An 18038-nucleotide genomic window follows, 5' to 3' on the forward strand; every position below is an offset into this window, starting at 1 on the left:
TAGAACGTCGATTATTGGTGGTACTCGCCATGAAACTTGCCAAAATACTCTAACTCTCACTCTCCAAATCTCTATCTCCTCACAACCCAACAATTTTGGAGCATATTAATGCATCTTATATAGCTGATATGCCATCAAACCACTCAAATCTGTCTCAGAATGCATTGAAACGCCATGAGCCAATGACACATACTGAAAGGCTGAGCCAATGAAAGGCTTTGAAACATTTTGAAGCAATGAAGCGCGAAGCGAAACAGCGAACGTCATCGGTCACGTGACACTGGTGTTTCGTACAAGCTCCGACACAGTGTTTCGAATAACTCCGCTTCGGGAAGAGTGACACAAGCTCCGAAGCCTCGGTATCATTTGCCCATCACTAAAAATATCTAAAGTGAGAGGAGTGTTTGGTAAATATTTCTAGCTTAATGGATGAGGTGTTAACAGTGATCGAGCACATCTGGCGCTCAAAATGATGGGAATGATGAAACTCAAATGATGGGAACTTATGCAAGTTTCAGAAACTTATGAGGCTGAACTAAGGGTCAAAGCGGGCCCTGGCAAACTGTATAGTGGAGGAAATTTTAAAATGGTGTATGATTTGTGGTTAAAAAAAACACTGGCTTTTGTGAAGTGCAAAAATTGGCCCGAAAACAGCTGGGCTGATGCTGTAAAATGTATAAAATAGTCAGACAGAGAGTATAAATCTACGCCTGTACAAAAATTATTTATGACTGAATTAATGGATATGATTTATGACTCCACAGATGCTTCACATGATGGGTTTCCCATCCCTTGAAATCTTCCTGTCATAAAGTCCATTAATGTATACTGCAATTTAAGTCATAAAACCAGAGAAGGGTTTTTTACTCCCCAATGGAGCAGATTGTAAATGAGAATAATGCATCATTGTTCATATACAAGTTCGATATTCAATTGGTGTACAATGCTATCCACAGACAAATTCAATTTCAAGCGGCTGGGAATTTTCATTTGTTTTTCCCTCCTCCATGGGCTCACATCTTGGGTGTTGAAATGGCTGATTTTGAGAGGCTCACGCCCTAAAATGAAGATTTTACTGAAGAGGATGGTTTCTATCTTATGTACTGCTACAGTATTGTGGTGCACTAACTTGGGAACTTGTGAACAGTGAATAATGTTCCCTAAGGGAAGCATGTACAAGGTGAAGAGGATTGGTCCAAGTACAGAACCTTGAGGAACTCCATGGCTAACCCTACTATATGAGGAGGGAACACCATGGACATGAGCAAACTGGTATCTATCAGATAAATACGATCTGAACCAGTCTAGTGCTGTCCCTTTAATCCCAATCACATGTTCCAGTCTATGTAGCTGTTCCTGAGTTAAGGAGGAGGAAATTTGAAGACATCCAGGACTTTATGTCTTTAAGACAGGTCTGAAGCTTCACTGCTCTGTCTCCTCTGGTTTCATGGATAAATAAAGCTGAGTGTCATCAGCATACCAATGAAAATTTATCCCATGCTGCCAAACACCATAGACATGAGTCTAAACCCCCTCAGCCAGATCATCACAAAGAGTGGCTTTGGGTACCAGTTCCCAAGTGGAACAACCATCAGCCACCTCCTCAACATGGATGACATCAAACAGTAGGTCAAGAATGAGCGTGACATTGACTCCCTGATTCACCTGACTATAATCTACAGTAAAGACATCGGGAAATCATTCAGACTAGATAAATGTGGGCGGATGATATCTAGAAGAGGAAAGGTGATCCCAACTGATGAGGTCGAACTACCTAAAGGGAACATAACAAAAGTGCAGGATGCTTACAAATACCTGGGGATCCCGCAGACAAATGGTAACCATGAGGAGGCAGCAAGGAGGTCAGCCACAGCCAAATACCTACAGAGGTTAAGGCAGGTCCTGAAAAGTCAGCTGAATGGTAAGAATAAGATCCAAGCCATTAAAACCTATGCCCTGCAAGTAATCAGATACCCCACTGGCAAAATATCCTGGCCAGAAAGAGATCCAAGCCACTGACATCAAGACAACAATGTTTCTCACCATACATGAAGAGTTTCACCCGAAGTCCAGTGTCCTGAGGCTGTACACGAAGCGAAAGGAAGGGGGCAGAAGACTAGTAAGTGTACAAACTAATGTCCAGGAGGACGCAATGAGCCTCTGAGAATACATCAAGACGATGGCCCCCACTGACCAGCTGCTGAGTGAATGTCTCAGGCAACAAAAGCCCAGCAAGGAGGAGTAGCCCGAGGGGCTATCATGGAAGGATAAGCCCATGCATGGTATGTGCCATCAACAAAGGAATTGGCTGCTGATGAGAAAACATGCCAGTGGCTGGAAAAGAAAGCACAGAGGCACTACTCATGTCTGCACAAGAACAGGCCCTGAAAACCAGAACAATAGAGGCCAGGGTCTACCATACCAGACAAGACACCAGGTGTAGGCTGTGTGAAGATGTCCCTGAGACAGTCCAGCATATCACAGCAGGGTGCAAGATGCTGGCAGGCAAGGCATACATGGGGCGGCAGAACCAGGTGGCTGGCATAGTGTACAGGAACATCTGCACTGAGTACGGACTGGAGGTCCCAGGGACCAGGTGGGAGACACCCCCGAAAGTGGTGAACGAGCAGGCCAAGATCCTGTGGGACTTCCAGATCCAGACTGACAAGATGGTGATGGCCAATCAGCCTGACATAGTGGTGATAGATAAACACCAGAAGACAGTGGTGATGATAGATGTAGCAATCCTAAGTGATAGCAACATCAGGAAGAAAGAACGTGAGAAGCTGGAGGAGTACCAAGGGCTGAAAGAGGAGATGGAGAGAATGTGTGTGGTCCCAGTAGTGATTAGGACACTAGAGGCAGTAACCCCCAAGCTGAGTAGATGGCTCCAACACATACCAGGAACCACATCAGAGATCTCTGTTCAGAAGAGGGCATTCCTAGGAACAGCTAACATAGTGCATAGAAACCTTAGACTCCCAGGCCTCAGATAGAGGACCCGAGTCTGAAGGAGACACTGCCCAGTAAGAGATTTTTTATATATATGTATATATATCCTTTCTCTTTTGTCTAGTAGGTTTTTGTCTGTTTTGTAATTGTCCATCGGTTTACAGGTTCCCGATCAGTCGGGTTCAAGATTAATTTATAAAATAAATTCTTACTATTCATAATGGTACAGGATGGGTTTGTCAGGCCCATCCTAGCAGAAAACAAAAAAGGGGAGGAGAGGAGAAAGATTCTTAAGACTTTACTGCATAGTATCAAATCATCACATTTTATCTTGACTAGCAGTTCCTCACAGTTCCTCACATGAAATTGCATAAACAACCCACATTTAACATTACAAGAAACTCTGTTGAAAAAGCAAGGAACTCCCACTCAATTAGAGCATCTTTTGTTTTGGTTTTCATGGGACTGATTTTCATAGTCATCGTACTCATTCTGGGGCATTTTCCCACAATAAATGCAGTGTAAGGCAATGTACCGGTAACTCAAGCTAAACTTGATCCAAAGTCTAAATGTGGCAATAAGCTGTGGAAAGTTGACAGTTACATCGCAGTATTGTATAGATAATCTGAGGAATACACATGATTTGCATGCACGTGCATCCACACCCAAACATACACACACACACACACGTGTAATACAGTGGAATGAGGTTGACGTGCCGATTTCCTCGTCTTCGTGATAAGAAAAATACAGAGTCTAAATGAGCACAGAATAGTAAAATCCAAAATGTTTATTCCGCCAAAGTAGTGATGGTACAGCAGAGAATAAACATGAGCAATCCCAAGAGAGCTCCAAGGAAGAACTAAAAACCAGTTTGCCTGTCTTTTTATACCTTAACGAATGGTCATGAGGACCATCCTTATGCCTCTTTTGCTCATGTAACTGTTACTTAATTTGTTGTATTGGTGAATTACTTTGGCTTCCCTTCCCTCCCTGGTTCCAATTCTATTGGTGTCTTAGATGCCTCACTGTTGTTTTAAAAAAAAAAAAGTATAAATCAGGTGTCAGACTCTCTGGCGCCCTTCGAGGCCAGGGCCCTGTATACTCCCTCAGGCCCTCAGCCTCGGGAGCTTTCCACTATCATACAGTCTTCTAAATGCATAATGAAGTCTGCATTGGGCACATTTTATGAGAAGAATAATCTCATGTGGATTTGTGTAGGAAGGAAAAAAAAATCAAAACTAATGGCAAACTGAAATATAACAAAAATCTAGTTGTATTTGGAAAAAACATTTTATTGAGCAATACAGAAATGGAGAATGTCACACCAAATGCTCTGTTGTCAAGACTTACAAATTGTACCAGAATTCTGTTCTGCGATCAAGCAAGTTTCAAACCAAATCCCTTTTGTATGTGAATCCCACATACAAAAGGTTTTTATCAAGAAGCAGTCTTGTTAGTAAATTGAGTGGGATTATTAATTCAAAACAAACCGAAAGCAAAAGCTCAGGACTCCAGACGACAAATAGGGCTGTCATAGACCATCTGTAGATTGACCTTGTGTCCCACTAGTTCTCTGATGTTATTGATGCCATATTTGATCATGGTGGGCCTGTATGTTACAAGAAATACAGCAAGATTGAGGGATATTGCTCAAAGACAATTATCATTTTCGTAACCTGAAAATTTCGCATGTAGAGACATTCGTAAGTAGAGGTCCCACTGTACTTACCTTTCCAGTGAGAGCCCCCAAGCAATCACAGATACATCCTCAGGAAGTCCCATGGGTAACAGCATTTCTGGTCGGAAGATACCTGAATTTCCTACTTCCACCCACTTGTTTAATCCTAAAAATTGCAAAATAGATTTTAAAATAATAATAAACCTGACATACACTCAAATGATATTCCAGTTCTACTTGAGTGTTTGTCTACGGTGAAATAAGATTTATGTTTCTCTATATAATTTTATAGGTTAGGTCTGATTGCCTGGTTCTGGTAAGAGTTGAATATGCAAAAAGTGATTAAACCTCACACTTTTTAACCAATATCCTAATTTTTCGCAACTACTCTTGTAGTTATATATTACATAGTAATATATAACTATACCTTCATGGTAGCTGAACACTTCCATGCTGGGCTCCGTGTATGGATTATAAGCAGGCTTGAAGCGCAGTTTTGTAATTCCTACAAAAAATGAAATCAACCATTTGAGTAACTTTAGCAATATTCATGACAGAATGTTACACAGTCAAACTTTATTGGCAAATAATCAGACCTCAAATATTTTAACCACAATTTTCACTAATGAAAAAGCCTGACCAGATAAGGCATTATAGACTTTGCCATATTTCCGTTACATTTCAAACTACATTTAAAGCTCTGAGTGTTAAAGCAGGCCTTTCTTGCTGTAGGATGATCCTGTGGAATCTATATTCATGACGATGAGAACTGAAATACTAGTGACCCTCATCACTTAATCTGATTAACAGGTGATGACAATCAACTCGTGCCAATCAGCCACTAATTTTGTTCACATGCAGGAGAAAGTTGTTTCTATATTAATTCGATATGAGGATAAGAGGGATGAGCCTGAAACCATTATATTTTCTTATTAGCTTATATTTATGGTGTTACTGACTGACCCAATTTTGTGAAGAACTGGTGCAGGATGCCCATGAGGTCTCCTAGCGTGAGCCCATAATCTGCAACAACACCCTCTATTTGATGGAACTCTGCAAGGTGGGTGGCATCCAAGGTCTCATTTCGAAACACGCGGTCAATGGAGAAATACTTGATAGGACTGAACTCCTCCTGGTAAAAGAGTTGGAAGGTAGAACATTTCAGCCTTTTAGTGAGGACTATAACTGTGTCATGATTTTAGGTTTACATAATGTAAATAATTTACACACCATCAAAATGGATTTAAAGGAAATATAATTAGCTCTATACTAAATTACTTTCATGCTCTGCTCACTGGCCTTCCCAAAATGTTGATTTTTAAATGTCTTAATAGCCTCGGGCCTTCATATTTATCAGACCTGCTTTTACCATATCGACCCTCCTTTGGCACCGGCCTTTTGGTTATCTCCAAAGTTAGATCTAAAACCAAGGTTGAAGCTGCATTAAGTTTTTATGACCTACGTTTATGGACCAGCCTGCTGGAGAACGTCAGGACCTCAGGAACTGCTGATATTTCCCAAAAAGACTCATCTTTAGCTTTTAGTTAATGCTAATCTTATTTACACTTTACACTATTTTAGAGTATTTAAACTGTTGTTTTTTTTTTTAAACTTGCATTGCTCTGTATTTAATTCACAGCTCCAGTTTTTACTTGTGAGGGGCCATTCTCATCAAAGTTTGTGTCTGGTCTTTCGGCCCGTGTGGAGGATGTCTTGGGGCCCCGCTGGCCCTGGAATGCCAGGAAGCTCCCAGGTTTGGCGTGTTTTGCTTGGCACTTCCTGTGGCAATGGGCTGAGATACACCTAGCCATGGACAGCTCCTAAGGCCAGTTGTTTTCTCACTTGGGTCTTCGGTGCTGTACCATGTTTCCTGAAGTATGCTTTATGTGCGGGTGTGTGCTCAAATGTATGTACGTGTTTTTTTGCGTGGATTCTGGTTATTGCAATTGTGGGAAATGAGAGGGAGAGTTTATTTTATTTTATTTGTATTGTTTTATTTTGTTGTGTTTTATCGCTGTAAAGCACTTTGTGTTGCTGTAGTATGAAAAATGCTATGCAAATAAAGTTGACTGATTACCTTAATTATCAATAAATTCCTTCTAAGTACCGGTAATAAACACTTTAGAACATTATAATACAAAAACACTCAAACTTTCACCTTGTAAATATGTAATTTTGTCAAAAGCTGTTCACAGAAAAAAAAAACCCAAAGCAATGTGCATATCTAGAGGGCACAGAAGCAACAAAGCTGCATGTAGTTGGCATGCCTTTCACTCCAAATCACTGCGATTGCTGTAATCTTGATTATTTATTAAGTTGTGTGTAAAACTAAATCTATTAATGGCACTTCAAAAAAATAAAACTATGACTAAATAATAATTTTGGTTTAGCTGAGTTTTTAAAAGTTTGAAATATAGTTAGTTGTGTAAATTCTGTATAGTGATCTGTATAGTGATCATCAAAAATGATACTCACTTGTTGTGCCAGTTTATACAACATGCGTGCGCTAACAGCTGTAGTATGAGTTCGAAGGATATTCTTCTGAGCTTCTTCTGTCTTCCACTCATATTTGTACCTAAACCAGGAAAATAAAATTATAGATTAATCAATCAATCAATCAATCAATCAATCATTCAATCAATCAATCAATCTTTATTTATATAGCATCTTATACAATCAAAATTGTTTCAAGGCGCTTTCCAGAATCCCAGGGCCTAACCCCAGACAAGCAACAGTGGCAAGGAAAAACTCCCCTTTAACAGGAAGAAACCTTGAGCAGGACCAGGCTCATGTAGGGGGACCCTCCTGCTGATGGCCGGCTGGGTAAAGAGAGGAGAGGGGGGAGGACAGGTAGAGGATAGAAAGGAGAGGAGAGGAAACCATGACCCAGTGGGGTGACAGGCTGTCAGGTGATCATGTTTCTGGACCCCGGCAGCCTTGGCCTATAACAGCACAGCTAAGATGTTAACCTAATGATTAGACGACCCCCTAAGTATGATAATTTGTCTGTCTATGATAATAACTGGAACTACAGAATTAGTAACAATAAGCTTTTTCGAAAAGGTAGGTTTTAAGTCTGATCTTAAAAGTAGAGATGGAGTCAGCCTCCCGTACCTGGACAGGGAGCTGGTTCCATAGCAGGGGGGCCTGGTAGCTAAATGCTCGGCCCCCCATTCTACTCCTAGAAACTCTGGGAACCACAAGTAGACCAGCATTCTGAGAGCGGAGCGGTCTATTGGGCTGGTAAGGTATCACTAGCTCCTCCAGGTAGGATGGAGCTAGGCCTCTGAGGACCTTGTAGGTCAAAAGAAGGGTTTTAAAAATTATTCTAAATTTAACGGGCAGCCAATGAAGAGACGCCATTACAGGAGTTATGTGATCTCTTTTGTCAATAGCTGGAGATCAGCTGGAGGCTTCTTAAAGAGTTGTTTGGACACCCTGATAATAAAGAATTACAATAGTCCAACATGGAAGTAACAAAAGCATGAATTAACTTTTCAGCATCATGCCGCGTCAGCAGCTTCCTGATCTTTGTGATGTTCCTCAGGTGAAAAAAGTCACTTCTAGAGACTAATTTAATGTGTGAGTTGAAGGAGAGATTTTGATCACAAGTTACTCCTAGATTCCTCACAGAGAGACAAGATGTTAATGAGATACCATCTAGAGTGATCATATGATCTAATCTATCCCTGAGAGGTTCAGGACCAAACACCATGACCTCAGTTTTTCCTGAGTTAAAGAGGAGGAAATTTGAAGACATCCAGGACTTTATGTCTTTAAGACAGGTCTGAAGCTTCACTGCTCTGTCTCCTCTGGTTTCATGGATAAATAAAGCTGAGTGTCATCAGCATACCAATGAAAATGTATCCCATGCTGCCGAACAATGTTCCCTCAGGGAAGCATGTACAAGGTGAAGAGGATTGGTCCAAGTACAGAACCTTGAGGAACTCCATGGCTAACCCTACTGTATGAGGAGGGAACACCATGGAAATGAGCAAACTGGTATCTATCTGATAAATATGATCTAAACCAGTCTAGTGCTGTCCCTTTAATCCCAATCACATGTTCCAGTCTCTGTAACAGGATGCTGTGATCAACTGTATCAAAAGCAGCACTGAGGTCCAGCAGAACCAGCATAGAGACCAGTCCATGATCTGAAGCTATAAGAAGATCATTAGTAACTTTAAGAAGTGCTGTTTCTGTGCTGTGATGAGCTCTAAAGCCCGACTGAAACATCTCAAACAGGCTGTTTCTCTGCAGGTGCAGCAGTAACTGAGTCACCACCACCTTCTCAAGAACTTTAGAGATAAAAGGAAGGTTGGATATTGGCCTATAATTTGCAAATACATCAGGATCCAGTGATGGTTTTTTAAGCAACGGCTTAATCACTGCCACCTTGTAGGACCGGGGTACATAACCTGTCACTAAAGAACCATTGATCTGGTCCAGGACAGAACTGACTATCACTGGTAAAACATCCTTCAACAGATGTGTTGGGATGGGATCTAAAAGACACGTGGTGGTCTTGGATTTCTGAAATAGCGATGACGCCTCAGAAAAATATATAGGGCTGAAGGAGTTTAAGGGCTCGTTGGAGATGTGCTGACTGTGGGAACATACAGGTTGTATGTTCCCACAGTCAGCACATCTGGTGATGGTCCAGTTGTTGGGATGGCCTGGTTAGTTTTTTCTCTGATGGCTAGAACTTTATCAGTGAAGAAGCTCATGAAGTCTTCACCACTAAGGGAACATGGATCTAAAACACTGTGACTCTTGGTTAATTTGGCCACAGTGCTGAAAAGAAACCTGGGGTTGCTCTTATTCTCCTCAATTAAAGAAGAAAAATAAGCTGTTCTAGCCTTGCGAAGGGCCTTTTTGTAAACTAATAGACAGTCTTTCCAGGCTACATGATAGCTGTCTATTTTACAAGAATGCCACTTCCTTTCCAGTCTTCGCACTTTCTGCTTGAGGGTCCTGATATGTGAATTTCACAATGGAATTCTTCCAACATCATTAAGGGGAGCCCTAATCACTTTATTACCAAAACCAGGCAAACCAAATAACAAATGTGAAAACTTTAGGCCAATCAGTCTCTTAAATGTGGATTTAAAAATTTTGAGTAAAATAATAGCCAGGAGACTGGAGAAAATAATTCCAAAAATTATTGACAAAGATCAAAATGGCTTTGTACAAGGTAGACAAGGCTTCCATAATGTTAGGAGAATCCTGAATATATTATTTGAGGAGAAGGGAGGAACAGATACAGCGCTTCTGTCATTGGATGAGGAAAAAGCCTTTGATAGAGTGGAATGGCTTTATTTATTTGAAATCCTCAGACGTTTTGGCTTTGGAGACAACTTTAATAAATGGATAAAACTACTATATACAGAACCATTTGCTGAAATAATGACTAACCGTAATATATTCAAAACCATTAAGATACAAAGAGATGTAGATAAGGAGATCCCCTATCCCCTCTCCTCTTTATTATAGCTATAGAACCACTGGCAATAGCAGTAGGAACACACAAAAATATAAACGGCATATCAATTGGACCACAAGAACACCGGCTGGCTCTGTTTGCAGATGACGTAATCATATTCCTTAGAAAGTTGGAAAAATCAATCCCTGAATTATTAGAACTCCTTCATATATTTGGGAAAATCTCAGGATATAAATTAAACAAATCGAAATTGTCAATAATGCTTTTAAATCAGTTAGAAAGTAAATGCCCTCCTAGAACAGTCAATTTAAAATTGTTGACTGTTTTACATATCTAGGAATTCAAATTGTCCCACAACTCAAACATATTGTAGCCAGTAATTATGATCCCTTACTACAAGAAATCTCAAAATTATTGGAAAGGTGGACACCTTTACCCATGTCACTCATAGGAAAAATAAACGTCCTTAAAATGAATATAATGCCCAAATTGTTGTATTTGTTTCAAAACCTTCCACTTCCTCCTCCAAGCAACCAAGAAAAATAAATGTTTAGTAGATGAAAGTACAGAAACATCAGCAGGGCGGCTGGGAGTGTGGAGAGAAGATCTGCAGGAGGACATCTCAATAGAAAAGTGGGGTGAGGCATGCTCTCGAGCACAATCAAAATCTACTAACACACGGCTGAAAATATTACAATACAACTGGTTGATGCGAACATATATCACTCCAGAAAAACTTAACAGTTACTGATACTTGTGTTAAATGTGGGAGGGAAAAGGGTACATTTTTCCATTGTATCTGGCAATGTATAAAAATACAAAAATTCTGGCAAGAAATAAAACAATGTATTCAAAATATTTTACAAATTCGAATACCATTAGTTCGAATGGTATACCATATAAACGAATACCATTGTTTATATTAGGTCTATAACCAGATAATTTGAAGCTTAAAAAACATCAACGGATATTTATAGATTTAAGTGTATTAATGGCAAAGAGAGTAATAGTCCTTTCATGGAAAAACACCAGTAGCCCAAGTGTGAAGAGGTGGTTGTCTGAATTGTCTTCAACTCTCCCTCTAGAGAAAATCACATATACAATAAAACACCAACAGCATAACTTCCATCGGATCTGGGACCCCTTTATCAGTTATGTATCGAGGACTGACTTGTCTCATATGTTGGAAACACCTGGGGACATGTAAATAGTAGTGCGTTGCAGTATTTAGTATTTAAGATCACAGAAGTGTTTGTTTTACGATCATTTATTTTTTTCTTGTATAACTTAATTCCCAACCAGGAAACTGAAAGCCTGTAATGACCGGGGGTGGGGCGTTGACATGTTCGTTCATACCATGTAACTGTATTTTTCTGTATTTTTTCTGTATTTTCTTGTTATATTGTGAAAACAATAAAAAGAATGTTGGTAAAAAAAAAAAACGTCTGTACCGGGCATTAAGACCTGCAGGATTAAAGAAGCATGTAACTCACCCTTGTGAACCAAAACCTCCTTCTGTGTGGACCGTTTTCACTCTCACAAGGTAGTCATGGGGAAATTCATGGGAGATTTCTGGGTCTAAAAAAATTATTTCAGAAAGAAAATTATTTCCATAAATTACTTGTATACAACTAATGCGTAGTTGAGGAAACCATGAAACACACCAGACAAGAAGAAGGTATCATGCTGGTCTCTAGCTGGATGCTGCTGGGGCTGGAACAGGGAGTCAAAGTTCCAGAATGAACTCTCTATAAAATTGTTGGTTGGCATCTCTGTGAAGCTTAAAATGCAAACAGATTGGAGGTCATTTTGACTGTGACTAAAACAGGACATAAAAAAAGTTTCTGTAATTTAAATCTGTGAAAACATTAGTCTGGAAATGCATTAGCCTGGAAATCTTCATATTAAACAAACACCTAAATAATGAATTTGTAGATTTGATATTGCAACTATCAAAAATCTGATTCAAATTGAAGCGAGTGTCATAACCATTTTCAACATGTTCTACAACCTAGTAATTGACCTTTAGTCAGTTAAAGATGCAACAAAACAAGAAGCCAATATATATAAAGACAAAAGCAACATAATTTGCTAAATAGAGGGCATCTACCAATACAGATGGATTCTCATTTTTGCACAGCACAAATAAGTATTAGTTTGCCAATAAATAGCATTTTTGTTCAATGTTTCCTGGGTGAGAGAAGAATTCAACTGGTAATCAATATGAATCTGTAAGGGGGGGAAAACGATCAGTTTTAGCTGCTTTTGAAGAGAGATAACTGCATTCCAACTAAATGGCCTAGTTGAGCAATTACTATTACTATACTAAGATGAACTGTGAATAAATTGTGGTTATAGTACCAACTACTCACCCCATTTCCAGGAAGATTTGCCTAAACTCTGTTCTCACTTTCATTAGTGGATGGAGATGGCCAGAATCAGGGGCCGCACCCCAGGCATCAAAATTATACGGTTTAAACTTCTTGCCTTTCCAGCTGCCACTGCCAAATTTAAAAAAAAAACTGTCAGAAAAAAACATTTTAAAGCAAGCTACATCAGTCATTTCTCCCTATTTCTCACTTATAGTAAGGTAGAATACATACGTACATACAAGTGTATTACTTACGCTACAATCATTTCAGCGGTGAGATCTGTGTCATGTTTAGTTAATGTTGTGCTAAACGAGCTGCCTTTTACAATCCAGTATGATTTTACCGTCCTAAGCAGAGAGGGAGACACAGTTTGTTAGAGCAGATATTTGGTTGTCAAAGCTCCACAAAATTAATTTGCGTTTTGTCCTACATATCCATGTCCTACAATTTTCTGGAAATATTGATAATGGACTCAAAGGGCTCATTCAAATTTGGTGATTGTCTGGATTCTGGAGAGCCTTATATGTATATGTGGGACAACACAAGTGTCATCACTTCTGATCAGCCCATTTTAATGAGGCTCAGTGACACTCCAGGCGCCAGCAATGGCACAAAAAAAGATGGTTTGCCTTCTTCATCTCGCACCTCTGGTCAGCGAGCGTCCTCTCAGCCTACTCCTGAAGTGGACCCCCCAGACACTCCTCAAAGCTCTCTTCAAGTCCACCGCACAGCCCACTTCTTCCACTGAGCTCCCCAGCTCACAGGCCACCGCATTTCACATCAAAATATAGCTCTTGACTTGTAACTAGATTGCCAGTGTTCATAATACAACGAAGCACTTTCTAGATTGGTTTGAGGACAACAGGCTCTTGATGGACGTTGGGACAATCACTAATCACCACTTCAATGACGGTCTTAGTGACTATCCTGTCAGGAAAGCTATGGTGAACTCAGCTACACAGACCTAGTATTTTCATCAGTTTCCATCCCAGGTACTCCTTGTGCCTCCTCAGAAACACAGACAGTTTTTAGTCGATACACAATCCGCAGAAGCTAAATTTAATTAAGAACGCCCTCCAGCCATGGTATGACGGGTGTATAAGATGGTCTGTTGTGATGTTTTGCTTAAATAACCAGCATCTTTGTTTAATTTAAATTGATATTGAACAAATTTAGATTACAAAACTTAAAACAATAAAACCTACGACAAAACAAAAAGTAAAGTCGGAAAAGTGACACCCAGAAATGATGTTCGCAAACCAATGATGACTTCCCTGCTTTACTCCCCTCTATCTGTGTAGGCACAATTTATGGATGCAAATTGCGTCTCTGTGGCGGTTCCAGTTATTACAATACCAATGCAAACCCCCTGTAAGCTACACAGATGGAAAAGCATAATAAGGCCTTAACCAGCATAGATGACTATGAATTGCCCCAGTCCTAAACTTGTCACAAGGTGTGTCTAAGTGTTGGACACCGTAGCTCAACTACAATCAGCTCATAGTCGTCCAAATGTAGAGACACTACCAGCCCCAGATCGCTAGGTTGCGAGTCGACTTACAAGAGCATGTGGATGGTGAACTGCCCTGTGCGCATGCGTATCATTTCACTGATATTTAGCTAACCTAGATGCAAAAGCTTTATAAATAGCAACCAGTTCCAATAACACTTTGCCAACGTATTATTGGATTGATGCAGAGACCACCAGAATGCTTATGTATCTTAAAGAACTAAAGTTCATGGATGGGTACAAAACCCAAAATTGAGATTCATTTAAAAGAGTTGCAGAGCGACTATATTTTCCGAGAGCCCATAACAATATACTTTTTCCCTGTGAACATAACATACAAACAGCATGCCAAGTATTGAAGCATAAACTCATCATTTGAATCACTACTATGATAATAATAGTGCCCTGACTGGTATGTGAGTGAAACATTACCACTTACACTTCAGAAAGAAGTGTTCTCTTCTTTAATTCAGTCTTGTCTTTCTCATTCAGCTCAGTTGCATTGCCCTTCATCACCAAAAGCAGCTTCTCTCTGACATGATCCTCTATGTTCTTTACCTAGTGGCCAATACAACATCGTGCCCCATGAACATTAAGAAAAATAGTGATGATCATGAGGTGACATTAATGGTACAATTTTGGGCCACATATTATACATACATTTCGGAATATCTTTGGGCCACCCTCAGAAGTCTTGTCAAGTCGGATCCACTTGTTTAACAAAGCTTTGCTGAAACCAATTTTCCCAAAGGGCAATTTCTATAAAATAAGTACAGTTTAACAATCAATGAACTGGCTCTCTTTAATATATATCTATAGATATAGATTTTTTGACAGCCTATGTGAATGCACTTACCATCAGGTCATTGTGTGGAAAGCCCTCTGGCGGGATGCAGTTGAAAACCCGAGCTTCATGACTGCCTTGCTCAACTACCTCTGTACCCTCCGCAGTCAGTCCGCAGTGTTTGGAGGAGCGCAATTCAGCAGAGATTACCTGATAATTAATACAGAACAATGCCTTCTAGGTTGCACGAAAGAATAGTGATACAGTGGATGCAGTGTCAGTAAAAACGACGATTTAAAAGAGTGTTTAAAATAGACACTTTAAAGTTTGATTTAATATGACTGGGGTATAAGATTTCAGTCTTTAGCATTTTAGTATTTGTCAAATAGCAATACAGTAAATTTCCGACACAAAATCTAAAATACTTTTGCCACGAAATTACCTTTAGGAAGACGAAAAGTATTTAAAGCAATTTTTGCACTGTACGTTGCATCAGCCATAATAGAGACGAGATAACGCTCGCTAATGTGCAGTCAATAGAAACTCACATTTCCAATAGCCTGCAGACTTTTTACAGCGCCAACAATGGCCTGGTGGTCGACGCCGAGGCTACTGGCAGCCTCCAAGCTGTCAATGCCATTGTTTAAGTTTTCAAGCAACTGCAAAAGCGACTTGACAACGCCACTGTCCGCCATGGCAAAGAGAAGGTGTCAGAACATCTCCTTCTCTACGTTCCTTACGGGTCGCAACCAACTTGTTAATGTTTATATCGCCACCTACTGTCCTGGAGTGTGCAACCTCATGGTAACGTGCACTACAAGTTACAATCTAAATATATCAAACAATTTTTTAAAAAAGCGGGAGATGACACACAAATCATTCCGGCATTTACGTCCTGTAACTTTTTAAGAAGAACACCAGAACATTAGATCATTCTCTCATTTTGTCCCTTCTCCCTAACAGGCTAAATCATTTGACTCCATAGTCAATGCAGTTCATACTTTATCTTTTAATTCCTTCCTTTCTGTTTCCCACTTACTGCATTCAATAATTGCATTTGTTCATTTATGTATCAAGTGTGTTAATTTCAATCCTGAATATCCTAATCTTTAAAATCTTTTTAAAAGATTACTTCCTCTTTTCTACTTTCCTATGAAATGTTTCAAGTTCTCTTATAATTAGAATCTGCATCCTATTCCATTTGCCATAAATTCCTCATGTCTTTATAATCACGGGTGCTTCCACGTCAATTAAATCTAACTATTCAACTCACACAAATAGCATGAATGCAAACAGACTTTCTGTCTTCAAAGCAGTTTGTAGTTGTTGGATTATGGGTGTTCTTTAAATCCATTTAATTTGATTCATAGTTTGTATTCAGTAAAAAAAAATTGCAAAAGATAAAGATTAAGATATTTTTTCTACTTCATGTTTTTTCCCTCTGCATTCCTTTTGCTATTCTGTATTTTGAGTAAGGTTTTACTAATATATCACTTGATTTTTATCTCGTGCATTGCAAATATGTAAATAACGTTTTTTTAAAAATGGCTATCGCACACTGCCCTCTTGTAAACACAAAGGCAACGACCCATTCTTTGACCTGCTTTACCATTGTTGTTGACCTCTGTGTTAAGAACGTCAGACAAGAACTGAACCCCAAAGACAGATATACACACACTACTGAGTCAGGTGTAAGTCTTTACTGAGGTTTGGCAGTAGAAACCCACAATTCACAAAAATAAAAGTCAATGAGTTTGAAGTTGGCTTGGCGAGATGGGTAGGATCAAGCAACAAAGTTGAAGAACTGCAAAAAGGACAGACACTGTAAGTTCAAGGCACGAGAATAGGAATAACCAAACATGCCAGTCAGAAAAGAGTTTTGGGCCAATCTGTTACCACGGAGGGTTGAGCAACGAATTGCCGATGATGTGTGAACCAGTCTTGTGCTGGGGTTAGGTGCGGGTTTGGAAGTAGGGTGTTGGGGTTCTGGGTGTGTCTGTCTTTGTCCTGCAGGGGGTGGAATGGAGCACAATTGTCTGATAGATACCAGTTTGCTCATTTCCATGGTGTTCCCTCCTCATACAGTCGGGTTAGCCATGGAGTTCCTCAAGGTTCTGTACTTGGACCAATCCTCTTCACCTTGTACATGCTTCCCTTAGGGAACATTATTCGGCAGCATGGGATACATTTTCATTGTTATGCTGATGACACTCAGCTTTATTTATCCATGAAACCAGAGGAGACAGAGAAGTTAGTGAAGTTAAAGACATAAAGTCCTGGATAACTTCAAATTTCCTCCTCTTTAACTCAGGAAAAACTGAGGTCATGGTGTTTGGTCCTGAACCTCTCAGGGATAGATTAGATCACATGATCACTCTAGATGGGATCTCGTTAACATCTAGTCTCTCTGTGAGAAATCTAGGAGTAACTTTTGATCAAAATCTCTCCAACTCACACATTAAATTAGTCTCTAGAAGTGCCTTTTTTCACCTGAGGAACATCACAAAGATTAGGAAACTACTGACGCAGCATGATGCTGAAAAGTTAATTCATGCTTTTGTTACTTCCAGGCTGGACTATTGTAATTCTATATTATCAGGGTGTCCAAACAACTCTTTAGGAAGCCTCCAGCTGATCCAAAATGCTGCAGCCAGAGTTCTGACAGGTATTGACAAAAGAGATCACATAACTCCTGTAATGGCGTCTCTTCATTGGCTGCCCGTTAAATTTAGAATAATTTTTAAAACCCTTCTTCTGACCTACAAGGTCCTCAGAGGCCTAGCTCCATCCTACCTGGAGGAGCTAGTGATACCTTACCAGCCCAATAGACCGCTCCGCTCTCAGAATGCTGGTCTACTTGTGGTCCCCATAGTTTCTAGGAGTAGAATGGGGGTCGAGCATTTAGCTACCAGGCCCCCCTGCTATGGAACCAGCTCCCTGTCCAGGTACGGGAGGCTGACTCCATCTCTACTTTTAAGATCAGACTTAAAACCTACCTTTTTGAAAAAGCTTATTGTTACTAATTCTGTAGTTCCAGTTATTATCATAGACAGACAAATTATCATACTTAGGGGGTCGTCTAATCATTAGGTTAACATCTTAGCTATGCTGTTATAGGCCAAGGCTGCCGGGGTCCAGAAACATGATCACCTGACAGGCCTGTCACCCCACTGGGTCATGGTTTCCTCTCCTCTCCTTTCTATCCTCTACCTGTCCTCCCCCCTCTCCTCTCTCTACCCAGCCGGCCATCAGCAGGAGGGTCCCCCTACATGAGCCCGGTCCTGCTCAAGGTTTCT

At 40.1% G+C, this 18038-nt stretch overlaps 1 protein-coding gene across 1 annotated transcript; it reads right to left on the reverse strand.

Moving 5' to 3' along the window:
• Positions 1 to 4226: 4226 nt before the first annotated feature.
• On the reverse strand, positions 4227 to 15497 carry farsa (phenylalanyl-tRNA synthetase subunit alpha). The gene is made up of 13 exons (XM_057028642.1): positions 15291 to 15497; positions 14815 to 14952; positions 14619 to 14717; positions 14398 to 14516; positions 12703 to 12795; positions 12449 to 12577; positions 11741 to 11856; positions 11570 to 11654; positions 7109 to 7208; positions 5597 to 5765; positions 5061 to 5138; positions 4685 to 4799; positions 4227 to 4564 (listed from the first exon to the last, which is right to left on the reverse strand). The coding sequence occupies exons 1-13, from the start codon at positions 15435 to 15437 to the stop codon at positions 4459 to 4461; spliced, it is 1494 nt and encodes a 497-aa protein (XP_056884622.1). The 5' UTR covers positions 15438 to 15497; the 3' UTR covers positions 4227 to 4458.
• Positions 15498 to 18038: the final 2541 nt, after the last annotated feature.

The sequence above is a fragment of the Takifugu flavidus genome, chromosome 3 (assembly GCF_003711565.1).
Source record: "Takifugu flavidus isolate HTHZ2018 chromosome 3, ASM371156v2, whole genome shotgun sequence".
Classification (NCBI taxonomy): domain Eukaryota; kingdom Metazoa; phylum Chordata; class Actinopteri; order Tetraodontiformes; family Tetraodontidae; genus Takifugu; species Takifugu flavidus.